General features: G+C 46.9%; 2 protein-coding genes across 2 annotated transcripts; one reads left to right on the forward strand and one right to left on the reverse strand.

The window, feature by feature from the left end:
* Positions 1 to 682: 682 nt before the first annotated feature.
* On the reverse strand, positions 683 to 4763 carry LOC124662966 (TLC domain-containing protein 4-B-like). Its single transcript, XM_047200736.1, has 9 exons — positions 4653 to 4763; positions 4377 to 4565; positions 2585 to 2673; positions 2346 to 2484; positions 2134 to 2208; positions 1903 to 2024; positions 1704 to 1779; positions 1168 to 1227; positions 683 to 844 (listed from the first exon to the last, which is right to left on the reverse strand). The coding sequence occupies exons 2-9, from the start codon at positions 4452 to 4454 to the stop codon at positions 683 to 685; spliced, it is 801 nt and encodes a 266-aa protein (XP_047056692.1). The 5' UTR covers positions 4455 to 4565; positions 4653 to 4763.
* A 6790-nt stretch (positions 4764 to 11553) lies between these two features.
* LOC124660047 (cation/H(+) antiporter 15-like) lies at positions 11554 to 14284 on the forward strand. Its single transcript, XM_047197845.1, has 2 exons — positions 11554 to 12834; positions 12926 to 14284. The coding sequence occupies exons 1-2, from the start codon at positions 11554 to 11556 to the stop codon at positions 14282 to 14284; spliced, it is 2640 nt and encodes an 879-aa protein (XP_047053801.1).
* The last annotated feature ends 375 nt before the right edge of the window (positions 14285 to 14659 follow it).

Raw genomic sequence — 14659 nt, forward strand, 5'->3', positions numbered from 1 at the left:
AATACACGTGCATACTGTGAGGATTCGGGATGATCGCATCTAGTTATATGTTTCTACGTGACAGCGTGAGTGCGTGACTCGCAAAATCGCCGGCCCTGCCGAGCATCACCTCTTTCTTCTTCGCCGTATATAGACTCAGGGACAGACCGCCATAGTGCCATCTCGATTCTCGAGGGAAATGACCATGAACGGAGAACCACGGCGGGAGAGCGTGGCCCGTCCATGGCGCAAACGCTTTTGAGTCGACGACGAGGTCGACACGACCGCGACGCGGCGGCGCTTTGCATGTTCCGCGGCACAAACAAAGCGACCACGCGGGTCGTGCCCAGACGATCAGTCAATTCTGCCGCTGCTAGATTTGCTCACTTTGCCACTTCTATGCCTCTGGTGCCACACCCACTGCTAAATCACTTTTTCGCGGATTCAGTAACGGTGCATCTGTGTGCTTTGTCGCCGTGAGTCGTACGAAAGTGAACAGGAATAGATTCAGCGATCATCTGTCATAACCAGTTTCCAACTCTTGGTACTGATTCAGTTGTCACAAGAACGGGCGCATTTCAGAGAAAATAAAGCAATCAAATACCAAGACTCTAGATTTTCGCAACCTTTAACAGTTTAACTATCTACGAGAAACAATCTCTGATCTAAAGAAAGAAGTGTTAGAATCACTGCATCCTCGCTTCTAGTCCGTCTTCCCGTTTCCGTTAAGCGCCTTGCTCTTGCTCTTGCAGAGGGTTTTCACCATCCCCTTGGATATCTTCCAGAACCAAAACACGTTCATCGCGGCGATGGTAGGTGGCACCGTCATTATGCTGTAGAATCCCAGGGAGAAGATGGACTTCACCTGTGGAAAAGAGTATAGCGCGGCATCAGCAAACTGTCTGAACTTATATACAATTTCCAACCGTTTTCAGTCTTTGGATTGTCCGACTCTGAAGCCTAAAGCAGAGCTATACATTCATGACATTTTTAGTGTAATCATTTCACCCTTTTCTTTGGAAAAGCACGCGTGCTAATGTTTAGTTAGATTAGGGAGGAATTGTCACAAACTCAGTACGACACAGGTACATTATGCTGAGTACCCAAATCTAGTTCTGTCTCAAGTTTTATGTTGGCAGAAGTAGGTAGAATTTCTTTGGGTCAATGGCTAACTTGGTTATGCCGTACCTGATCAAAGTGGAAGTACATGTGACTGAAGAAATATACGAACAAGATTATCCGAGCAACCTGCAAGCCAAAAAAATATGTGTTAATGTATGGAGTACAGCAGATCAAAAGGGGCATTTAAACACAATATCAACTCAGGGGCATGGGATGCAACCCCAGGCTCCAGCATAAAATTAGCATTTCTCGTTTGAATTGGGATGGTATCAAGCATCTTTTACCACAGAAAGGTAAAGGTAGAAACATTCTAAAAGGAATATATCTCCGAGCATCTAAATCTCATAAAAGGACAGAAAGGGCAAAACTGTAGTTGTCTAGTCGACAAGGCTATCTTTCATTCTTCCTCGCTATCTGGCATACATACACGGTAGAATCAATAAACATAGCCGACACCGGGCCTAACTAGTTTTTTTTCTTCCAAAATTCTACTAACAGAAGTTTATGAAACATATGACTTAAGAACGCATGGAGAGACCGTTTCAAAAAAACTAAAAAAAATAGAAAATACTGATAAATCATGAGAGCAACGAGTAGTATACCAGCCACCCGACAAACAGAGCCAGTCCGTTGCATAAGTAGAGCCTGTGAGTCTTCTGACCAGCAACATCCAGATACCTATACCAAATCATTGTATTTGCAATTCAGAAACATGGGTGGTAACTCTTTTCGATAAAGCGCGATACATTAATATCATGCTTGACAACCTAAACTATTAGCAAACAGAACATCAGGCATTACCATCTAAGGTTCACAAAGGGAGTGGTAGCTTCAGTGAAGAGGACCATAAGAATGTACATGTGTGCTTTTCCACTGAACAAAGCAAGACCGATGGCATACATGGAAAGTCCATGATGCAGGAGCTGAAAAAAAAATCAATACGGAAACAACTACTGGTCAGGAAGAAACCAACACAAATGAATCTTGTTCAGATACAGTAAGTATGTGCTCTAATAATAGTGTAACACTTACAAATTCCTTTCCACCTAAAGAAGGAAAGTACCATAGGATCATCGCCAAGTCTGTTAAGAAGTAACCAATCGAGACCTGCACAAAAATGTATGCTGTATTAATATGTATGCAGGAAGATTTTATGTCTAGTTATTCTGGAAGACATGCAGATTCAGAAAAAAATTGACTCTCTCGAAGCAGATCTAGAGATGCAGTTCAAATGCACAGCTTACCCCAAACATGGAATCAGATAACCATGATTTTCTACCAATGATTATGCTATTATTGACATCTTCACTGAAGAGACCTGATACCATGACTACGTAAAAAGACACGGCAGCAGCAACCAATGCATGGAAAGTTGAGAAGCCCCTGTCAATTGATTGTATTACATAATCAGACTAAATAAACCACACTCAGCTATAAATAAAAAAATATAGAACAATAAAAGTTGTGGCCAAGCATATCTTACCTGTTATTCCACTCAACCTTTTGCATTGGACTTAACCCATCATAGCACTTGAAGCAGCGAGAGCTAATCTGGCGAGTTGTCTCATAAACCTGTAAGAACAAATGATATGATGACTTTTTGCAGCAAAGATACAGGGCATTACCAAAAAAAAAAAAAACCTGTTCAATAACTCGGAATAAGAGGCACACAATTTTCAGTTCAGAAATAGTAACTGACAAGAATAAGAGCTAAAACTGGTCAAATGTACTACTAGCCCACCCCAAAACCATGGTCAAAGTCTAATGCTCCGCCCAATGTAAAGCGCACTAAGCGGCGAGTGTAGTAATTCGAGTTCCAACTTTGACTAATAGCTTGAAAATTATACATAGATTATGTAAAAAATATCATATAAAAGCGCTCTTGAATAATGATGTCACTTTCATGGCATATAACACACCCATCATTAGTCTAAAACGGTTAGTCAATTTAAATTCACGTGAGTCTTACGTTTTAAGATTGGAGGGAGTACTACTTTTCAAGCGTCCAGTAATTGTGTATCCATGTATAAAGATATTTCTCCAGATTCCCATTTGTAACGTTCTAGTGACCTACTGAACTGCAATTTTTTCTGAAAAATACTTTTACCTGTGACCTATATATTGTGGCTTCACAAATGTTTATTGCCACGAGAATAAAAAATTCACATCATATTGCAATATTTACCTATGCACTTTTGTTTAAGAATTTTGTACAATGCCATAACTTAGACCACAAGAGTCCGAGCTCTACAATTGACAAGCATCCGAACATAGACCAATTTTTTTGCTATCGCAAAATAAAGTCAGTTGCATTGAGGTATAATCCGAAGCTGATGAGAGGAACCTAATGTAATGATTTGCCAACAAAAATAAATCTATATGAGATTGCAATTCTTCAAAATACGAGCTTTCCCCAAGTTTTCATCTTTTTCAAAAACGGTGTACTCAGCGTAGCGATCATGGCAGCTGCTGAATTGTCTCTACCTATCACTATCGACCAGCCCCACATAGAAAAAGAGACTTGGACGATTGCACTTCTACTCCGGTGCTCCTCCCCTGAAAAAAATATGGGCGCGTAAAATACAATAACGATGGAGATCTTCCCATGGATATTCGTAAGAGGGCTCACGATCGCAATTTTGAGTGTAGGTCCACCGTCCGTATAACCATGTACAACCTCGTATGGTCCGTGTTGTGTTGTACCTCGTTTTATACGTATCTACGGTCACGTGCGGGTGCCGAAATAGAAAAATGCTATAAAGATCTTGCTCATGTGACCTCTTCTTTTTCCTTGCGCGACGTATACATACCGTATCAATATAGACAGGTATACATGGGCTAGATATGAATTTCGGCGGATCGAACATAGAAAAAAAAAATTTAACTATGACCCTTCAAGTTTGTTTAGGGGGGAGCACCGGAGTAGCCCTCGGACGATTGACAAGTTTCTGCTTCATTGACTGGCCGGTACTGCTACAACTAAATACTGGCTTCACCAGAAAGGAAGTTGTGGAGACGATACAACCTAGATTAATTGCACTAGCACTAGCAGGAAAGAGACCATTAGCCTCTTCTTCTCCTAACAAGACGGGTGAATACGATCTGGACGTCGACCCACAGATAACACAAACGCAATCGGCGGCATGTATATGGTAATCTCGCTGGTAATTGACTGGTCTAGCTCAAGCAACCACGAACAGGGTAAACTGAACTTGAACTCGAACGAGAGGTAGAACAAAGCAAAAATAAGAGGAGAGAGGGAGTGGAGAGCTTACCGCGCCGCACATGACGACGCCGGCGAGAACCGACGCCGGCCAAAGAACCTGCTCCTCGGGCCCGATACTCCAATCCATCTTTCCGGTCAATCAGCGACGAAGGGCGGAAGAATCTGGAACGAGAAACTACGAATCTCCGAAATTACGCGCCAGTCGTCGATCGATATGCCTCCCAGAAACCCTGCACCCCTGCAGCATATATAGCAGGAAACACGCGCCGTATATCACGCTCGGCTCTATTGCAAAGATCGATCGGAGTTCGGGGAGGATAGGTACCTGGATGGTATCCGGTTGGGACTCGCGCGATGGCGTCGTCGCTTCGCTTCTCTCCTCTTCCGGAGAGTTTCTTTGTGCTTCCGAGTCTTGGGGTTTTAAGAACGCACGAGGGTCGAGGGGGTTGTGGTAGGAGACGCGGATATGCCGCTACTTGGGGAAGGCAGCTTGCCTGTCCGTGTCCATCACCTGCGGATTTGTTTCCCGTGCCGGTCCATGACTTTCCTGTATCTTTTTTCCACACGGTGGCGCGAACCGGTGGCGGTGGACGGATCAAAGGTTTGATAGGGCGAAGTATTGAGAATTGGTTGGGTGGTTAGGAGAAGGCTGGCTCACGCCAAGACAGAGTTAGGAGGGCATTGACACCTCCAGCTCACCAGAGGTTCAAACCTCAAATTTGATACTTTGATGTCTCATTAAAGGAAATATTTTTCAGTGGGAGGCAACGTTTTCATCGACAACAAAACGTTTATACTAACTTCGTGCTATGATACAGTACTGACTTATGTGTCTCACAAAAAAGAGGGACCATAGATCAAAATATATTTGTAAATTGTTGTAGTAAATTCCTTGGCAACTCATGAGACTACTCACAATGTGGGTATCATAGATCACTACATGCATGCAAAAAAGCTGATATGTCATATCAATTACTGATAAAAGAGATAATAGTAATATCATAAGTAGATACTGTATCATAGCATGTATAATTAATTTTTTTAATTTCATATAAATCTTGTACATAAATTTATATTGAGATTCTACAAATTAATAAGTATAACTAGCATGTGATACTAGTGCATGATACTATGCAATGTGAAGATAATATCATATAGTACTATTATGCATGATACTATTATATGATACTTCCTATTATAATTAGTGTGATTATCATACTAAACTTAGATAAGTGTTGCCAGATTAAGATATGGAAATCCATAGCTTGCCATAATGGCTCCTCCACCACTGGCGCAAACATGGATGTCCGGCGAGCACAAGCGAATAACAACATCACACCTTTTATGTGTTCGGTACACCGAATTAAGCTCAACTATAGTGATATATCTCGCGCGTTGTCGTGGGAACTTTTGTTTTATGCTTTATCTTATAAATGAAAGGATATATAGGAATATGCAAAAATAATTGATGATTTGGATAATTTGCACATATATCATCATTAATGGTTGTTATTAGTGTTTTTTATTTATATAAGAGATAGACGAGGAACATTATGCATATTGAATGTTTGGATGTCTGCACAAGGCCTATGACTAAGGATCTGGTTAAAACACCTCTCCGCTAGACACACTCCGGCCCGAGGGATGCCTAGGCCCTATGTTTGGGAAGGGCTGGAGACCGTGTCCCTTTGGAAGACAAGTCATTTATTTCATCGTTGCTCATATTTTTTCTACATATTTCTAAATTCACAAACATAATAGAAAGAAAATACTCATATGCTATTTTCTACTTCAATTATTATGATGAGGCACACACTGTTCAAATACTGCCGAAACGGTTTTCTCAATGTTGTGGTGTGGTTTATAATTTGAAATGACACGTGAGACTCCACTTCTTGTCCTCTCATCTCCTCTTTGTCTCTCTTCCTCCTCCTCCACCGGTCTCCTACATCAACAACCACACTACAACAACGACTGCTTCCAGCACATCATGCGCGGTGGTGGAAACGGGTTCGTCTACCTCCATGACGGCGGCACATCCATCTACTTTGGTAATATAATGATCTCATGCAATCCAAGACCCTAGGTTAACATGATGAAGTTACATCACCTTATGGTTGATTAGTGTAAATTTTGTTTTTACTACTCCCAACATGTTTGTGTATGCTAGTATTACACGCAAGCAAGATTTGGCGATGTGGTCGTTTGATTTGCGAAGGGGTCTATGGACCGAGGATCTATTTTGTCTGGGGTGCATTTTGCATGGTCGATGTCTAATGTAATCATCATCTTGAATGGCACATCTTGTACTTGTGACTGGATCCACTTTCAGTTATTTTCTTGAGGGTTGCATCGATAATTGTTGTGTGGGCATGTATAGAGATGATGACGTTGGTCTATTGCATGCATACTAAATTTATGTTGTCTACATGAATGATCATGAAGCCAAATCCGGTTCCATGGTAGCAATGGCACCCATGGGGATTGTGTCATGAAAGTGAGCCATTTTCTACCTATCCCGTGATATGTTGTTGCATAGCATTACGAATTACGGCATGCATCAATTGTGTGAATGATGGCATGTTCTTATACATGTCATGGTGGCAATGATTAAAACAAATCACATGAACACATCCCTGGGATACCTATTATGGTTAGGGTCTTCTCCACGTGATGGTTTATCAATAATGTGTGTTCGTGTACGAGGCGCTGGCATATCTAATATTTCAATTGCTTGGCTCTTTGCACACACAATACATATATATTTCGAACAATTCTTCATCTATATTTTGTTGCGTTACATGTCCCTCTATTGACTAAAAGTTTGTCAAGCTATGTAGAAGAGCTATGACAATATTGGGTGGTTTGTCGAACAAATACTTCATTCTATTACCTATTACTATTGGGACCTTCCACACAAAATAAATTGACAAGTTTGTGTGGCGGAAGTGCTCGGTAAATACACTACTCAAACAAGAAGTCACCATATCATACCATATGCACGCAACAAAAACCTTGGCAGTCATCATCAACCCATCCCCAAAATCCTATATATGCCAACCAATCGCTATGTACTTGTTTCCCAGTGATGTGATACGAGCAACCAAACGCCAAACAAAAATAGCCATATGGGAAAGGTCTTTGGCCAACTTGAGTGAGCGGGGTTTGGCTACCAAACATACTCAACAAAGTGCATTCTTTTTTTTTGTTGCCTCTTTCATAAAGTGCATGTACTTGGTTTTGGGGCACATTCTCAAAGTGCATCTGCTTTATCTTGGGGGAAGTTTCTTAGAGTACCTCTACCCTTTTTAGGGAACTTTGTAAAAGTGTCTCTTTTTGGTTATTTAGGCATTCTTCAAATTTTCTGTTTTTCAAATTGATGCAAACTTTTTTAGAGGCAAGTAAATATGACACTTCCAAAAGTGGTCCAAAATGTCTTTTTGGACACAAAATTCAAATTTATGGCACTTTTAAGTGTCCCACATATTCATCTGTGATGTAGTGCACGCCCAAAACTACACTCATGATTCACATTTTTTTTTGCATGCTTTAGCTACTTAAGTTTGTGTCAAGAGAGTCAATAACTTTATGCAAAATAGAAATTAGCTAAGAACATAAAATAATTAATCAAAAGTAACATGTACATGTATGCCATATACTGAAGATAAGTAATGTACTGACAACTTACAATTCAATATTTTAAGTTGAACGTCATTGTGTTTGGCCGTTGCAAAAATGGTAAGTTTCAAGTATGTTTCATTTCATGTTAAAATTTGGATTCTTTATTTGATAATCGACTAGTTTCTAATTTGGCAACACTTAAATTTTGCACCACAAATAGATCGATAAATGGCACTGAGCTAGCCAACTCGTTGTACTTTGTTTTGACTGAACTACCATAGAACTCGTTGTACTCACATCGACCTGCGCTATAAAGTGGAAATAATACACTCACTAAGAAAGTTCGGCTCGATCACATGATTTCAAAACATGGATTGCACTTAACCCACATGATTTTAGTACCTAAATTGTAGTGTTGATTGCCCTTAGTTACATGTTCGAGAACTTCGAAAAATAAAACTAGAGAATTGTAAGTTGTTTTAGATAAAGATTTTGCCAAAAATAAGAGAAAATCGAGTCTACATGATTATCACCTATCCTTGAATCTATTACACTGAACAAACTTGATTACCGACATTCACCCCAAACAATTGCCAGTGTGTGAACTCGTAAGTTGATAATTGTCATATGCCAAAACTTACGCTCCCGATACACCAAAATTGCTTGTATGTATACTGTAACTCATATCTTTTGAAATATAAAAAATAGTAACCTACAATGCCAGCAATAATGGTATAATACATCGATCATCTGCACATACCGATCACTAATTAACCAATAAGTAACTTGTTGAATCATTCACATATTAAGTCAAGGTATCAATAAGGCAAGTTAAATTTCAAATATGAATTCAATATAATATCAAAGCAAGTTTACTCAACGAGCTACATAGGTCGAAACAAAAAAATAAACCCGCAATGATGGAATTTGCAACAAATACAGAGATAATAGGAAAATAAAGAGAAACAAAAAATGAACTAGTACAACATTCTCGAAAAATTCAACTACAAGCAAAAAAACCATCATCCATGCAAGAGTCCATTACACAAATAAGTAAATAAATAAATATAAGGAATTTAAACACCACAATAAAATGCATAAATCCCCGGGAGAAAATTATATAGCCAAATGAGAAGAACAAAATAATTAGATACCAAAATCATCCACTAGCATGTACATTATAAAGAATACATTAAAAATATGGTAATTCCCAGGGTACATACCCATACCGCCCTATGTGTACTGCATCTAAAGTTCAAGCTGGTCAAGATCCCACCATTCTTCACCCTCTTTTTAAACATAAGGCATTACACTGCTTTAAATTAATAAAGCCAGTTATGGCAAGAGTTACAAGATGATGAGGAAAACAACTACAAAGATCACTGGCACAACATGCACACACGAAAATACAACACAATGCACAACCTGCAAACGCTTGGATCTTCGTCCACCGAAACATTCGCTGATCGAGGTAGATCGGAAGCGGAAGGGAAGACGTCACACCATCGAAAGAAGGTCTTCATCGCCATCAAGCATAGACATACTGCTTCACATTGTATCTCATCCATCGTCAAAGAGTGCCCCTGCACTCTCGCCCAGGGTCGAGGGCGCCATACCGACAAACAATGGAGCACTCACCCTAGAGCTCCAGATGCAAACGAAAGCAAGACCATCAAAGAAGAGGAGAATCCAAGCACGCCGGCCGCGGGGAAGCTTGCCACTCCGAAAGCGACATTGTCGCCGCCCAAGCACCACACCCACGACGATTAGCTAAATAGTACCAAAGGCTACCAAGGCAGCGCCTTCAAGAAGGAAGCGACACCAAAGCGCCACCACTTTCCTGATCGACAGACCGGACGTGAATTTCCACCCGGAGCCAATGGTGGAGGGGTTTGATTCACAATGACGCCTCCAAGGATGGAAGCGGCGCTTGAGAGCGTCGACGTCACCGACCATGTCGGGCAAGGCTTTCACCCGAATGGCGGCCACCATCCATGGAATCCCAACAACAACACCTCGCACAGCGGAGAGGTGAAACCGAAACAGATCACGGTAGGCAACGCCAATATCTGGGCAGGAGCACAAGGACTCCAACACCACAAATGCCTCCCATGCAGCACATCCCGCTACCCATGCAACCGAGACTGACAACCAACACCCACACAGTGGCACCTGTCGCCGTGTCCACCATAAGGAGCCGCCGCTCAAGAATCAAGGAGTCAACCTAACTCGCCTCCAAGAAGACATGCCGCAGGCATGCAGCATGCCACCCCCACCGCCGCACCAATGCACATCCAGCCACAAAGAACCCACCCAATAGCGACCATCGGTTAAGGAAGAAGACAACGTAGATCAGATCCGCGTGGACCAAAACTGGATCCACACACCAGATCCCACACAGAGGATGTCGACCATGGCCATGACCTGACCACCCTGGTCACATCCCGTGGAGCACGACACCGAATCCATGCCAACGCGGGGCACAACCCCAGCCCGGGGCAGCGGCGGCAACCAAGGACAGCGACGGCGTCCATGGCCCTGACGCTCAGTGAGCTCCTCGTTGATCGAGGGAGAACGACATCTCCATGGTCAGCGCATCCTCCACGCTCGCGACGAAGCCCAAATCCATGCCCTCGAGAACTAGAACTAGGACAACCAAGGGAGTGAACTCGAGGTAGAGGAGAAGGCGGCGAGAGGGACCCGCCGCCGCCACGGGCTGGCCAGCGGCGGGGTGAGGACGCCGGGGAGGGGGTGCTAGAGGTGGCTAGGGTTGGGGCCTCCGGTGCCGCGTAAGCAGAGCGACACGGGAGACGAGTCGGGGAAGCCTCCTTCACGTCAGGAAGACGATGTTGATCCAATAAGATACCATTCTTCACCGTTACTCAACTTTACTTACATATTGATGAATCTATACACTGAAATACGACATGTATCTAGCAATTATTTTCAAAGAGATGACATAGTTAACAATAGAATGCGTGAATGTTGGAAAAGAAATATTTTCACTGTCTTAACTAGAGATTGACAACATCCCCAAGTAAGAAAGCAATAATTGGGAAAATCGAAAGAATCAAAGGCCAAAAAGATAAACAGTCTAGCAAATATATATGTATAATTTTGTCTCAAGGTCAAATTTGTCGATGCGGCCTCGGCTTATATCTTTGGAAGAGTAAAGGTAAGCTTTATTGGTCAGGCATACATGTACATCAGACTTTTGCGATACACTAGTAACATGTGCATGTGCATGTTTCGTTCCCTAAAGAAAGACAGTTGCATGTCTCATGCAGGACGGCCCGATCATTAATGAGAACCACGCGATTATGACCGGTCAAATTAGGAGACTCTCCAGCAAACTCCAAAGTCGATACCACGTTGACCCCTCAAAAGTGTCCCCTCGTCCTCCCGTTTGACCTTTTCCTCTCTCTGTCTCTCTCCGAGCTGCGCCTCAGGCTCGAACGTTGCGGCATTCTCCAAAAGAATTTTTTACCCAAAGCAAAACTAATCGCAAGATCGACGGACGTTGAGGCAGATCGATCGGTCGATCTAGCAGCGCGCACGGAAGCCGGCCGGTGATCGATCGGTGACGGTGAGTGCCATGCGCCGAGATGGCGTCCACCGTAGCGCCCCTGAACGCCGACGTCGAGGACCTGCGGACGAACGTGACGGCGCAGCTCCGCAACGCGACGGGGCCGAGCAAGGTGACCGACCTGGTGGTGTGCTACTCGCCGATGATGATCGCCACCAACGGCATCTGGCAGGGCGTGAACCCGCTCGAGTTCTCCCTCCCGCTCTTCATCCTCCAGGTGGCCGTCATCGTCATCACCACCCGCGTCCTCGTCCTCCTCCTCAGGCCCCTCCGCCAGCCGCGCGTCATCGCTGAGATCCTCGCCGGCATCGTGCTGGGGCCCTCGGTCATGGGGCAGATGGAGCTGTGGGGCAACATGGTGTTCCCGCAGCGGAGCCTGCTCACCCTCGAGACCGTGGCGCACCTCGGCCTCCTCTACTTCCTCTTCCTCGTGGGCCTCGAGATGGACCTCGACGTCATCAGGCGCTCCGGCAAGAAGGCGCTCTTCGTGGCCCTGGCCGGGATGGCGCTGCCCTTCTGCATCGGCACCGCCACGTCCTTCATATTCCGGCACCAGGTGTCCCGGAACGTGCACCAGACCTCCTTCCTGCTCTTCCTCGGCGTCGCCCTCTCCGTCACGGCCTTCCCCGTGCTCGCGCGCATCCTCGCCGAGATCAAGCTGCTCAACACGGAGCTGGGCCGCATCGCCATGTCCGCGGCCATCGTCAACGACATGTGCGCCTGGATCCTGCTCGCGCTCGCCATCGCCATCACCGAGGTGGACAGCACGGTGCTGTCGTCCCTGTGGGTCCTCCTCGGGGGCGTCGTCTTCGTGCTCTTCTGCTTCTACGTCGTGCGCCCCGGGATGTGGTGGCTCATCGGCCGCGTCCCCGAGGGCGAGAGCATCAGCGACATGGACGTCTCGCTCATCCTCACCGGCGTCATGGCGGCCGGCGTTTGTACGGACGCACTCGGCATCCACTCGGTTTTCGGCGCGTTCGTCTACGGGCTGGTCATCCCGAGCGGGCCGCTCGGCGTGGCGCTCATCGAGAAGCTGGAGGACTTCGTCACCGGCCTCCTCCTCCCGCTATTCTTTGCCATCAGCGGCCTGCGCACCGACGTGACCAAGGTGCACGACCCGGTGACCGTCGGCCTGCTTGTGCTCGTCTTCGTCATGGCCAGCTTCGCCAAGATCATGGGCACCATCATCATCGCAGCGCTATACACCATGCCCTTCCGCGAGGGCGTCTCCCTTGGTTTCCTCATGAACACAAGGGGGCTCGTCGAAATGATCGTGCTCAACATTGGGAGAGACAAGCAGGTACTCGATCAATTGCATACGCATGCCGTACTTCTGAAGTCCGTGTCAGCCAGCCATTGGATGATTATTGAGTAACTTCTCCATTATATAGGTGTTGGGCGACGAGTCGTTCGCGGTGATGGTGTTGGTGTCGGTGGCGATGACGGCGCTGGTGACGCCGGTCGTGACGGGCCTGCAAAAGCCGGCGCGGCGACTCGTCGGGTACAAGCGGAGGAACCTGCAGCGCATCAGGCACGACAGCGAGCTCCGCATGCTGACGTGCGTGCACACCACGCGCAACGTGCCGTCCGTGCTGTCGCTGCTCGACCTCTCGAACCCGTCCAAGCGCTCCCCCATCTTCATCTACGCGCTCCACCTCGTCGAGCTCACCGGCCGAGCCTCCAACATGCTTGCCGCCGCCGCCGCCTCCGCCTCCTCGAGCAGCCGCTCAGGCTCCTCCGCCCTGCCCCCTATGACGGAGCACATCTTCAACGCTTTCGAGAACTACGAGATGCACACCGGAGGCGTCTCAATCCAGACGCTCACGGCGGTGTCGCCGTACCAGAGCATGCACGACGACGTGTCCGTGCTCGCGGAGGACAAGCACGTGTCGCTCATCGTGGTCCCTTTCCACAAGCAGCAGACGGTGGACGGCGGGTTGGAGCCGATCAACCCGTCCATCCGGGGCTTCAACGAGAGCCTCCTCTCCACCTCCCCGTGCTCCGTCGCCATCCTCGTGGACCGTGGCCTCAGCGCCGCCGCGGCGCGCATGACCGACGAGCACAGCCTCGTGCTCTTCTTCTTCGGTGGGCCCGACGACCGCGAGGGGCTCGCCTACGCGTGGAGGATGGTCGAAAACCCCGGCGTTTCCCTCGCCATCTTACGGTTCCTCCCGCCGGACTACCGGGCGCAGTCCTCCGCCGGCGGCTCGTACTCGTCCAACGCGGACTCGCGCGCGATCAACATCGGCGCCGAGGGCAAGACCGAGCTGGAGATGGACGAGGAGTACCTGGGCGAGTTCCGCGCGCGCAACCAGGGCAACAATGCCATCACGTACGCCGAAAGGACGGTGACCAACAGCGAGGAGACGGTGGCGGCCATCCGGAGCCTGGATAGTAGCATGCACGAGATGTACATCGTGGGCCGGCGCCCCGGCGAGTCCGGGTCGCCGATGACGTCGGCGCTGGAGGACTGGATGGAGTCCCCGGAGCTGGGGCCCATCGGGGACATGCTCGTGTCGTCCGACTTCTCTATGACGGTGTCGGTGCTGGTGGTCCAGCAGTACGTGGTGACCGACGGGACGGCGCCCATGGCCGCCCCCGGCCCGGCGCCCGCCGTTAACGTCGACCCGGTGCGCCAGTACCTGAGCAACGCGAACCAGCGGCCACCCCCGGGGCTCGAGGGGTACCAGTCCATCCCGGCATCGTCGGCGGCTGATAGCAGATGGTCTAGTGGCACCGTAGGATTCTGAAGCACGTAGGGTCGAATTTCTTAACTGTATAGTGGTTGATGTCTTTCAGATTCGTTGTGTTTAGATTGTAGAATGCCCTGAGCTGGTTTTGTAGCTCTTTGGCTCGTTGTTACTCTGTCATGGAATGGGCGGTTTCCAAGTGATCCATCGCTGAAAATCCGGTACTGCAATTTAGTAAAACTAGGACAATACCCGTGCTTCGCAACAGGTGGCTCCGTTCTTCTCGAATGATGATGGATGCAGCGCCATGCTGCTAACTCCGGCCTGGCGTTGCGGTAATAGAGCACGAAGTGAATCCGTGGTGGTGTTTGAGGCCATAGTACGCCCGTGCGATGTCGGGGTCGGGCTCGGGCTCACCTTGCTGGGCAGAGGTGT

Source organism: Lolium rigidum, chromosome 6 (assembly GCF_022539505.1).
Source record: "Lolium rigidum isolate FL_2022 chromosome 6, APGP_CSIRO_Lrig_0.1, whole genome shotgun sequence".
Lineage (NCBI taxonomy): Eukaryota > Viridiplantae > Streptophyta > Magnoliopsida > Poales > Poaceae > Lolium > Lolium rigidum.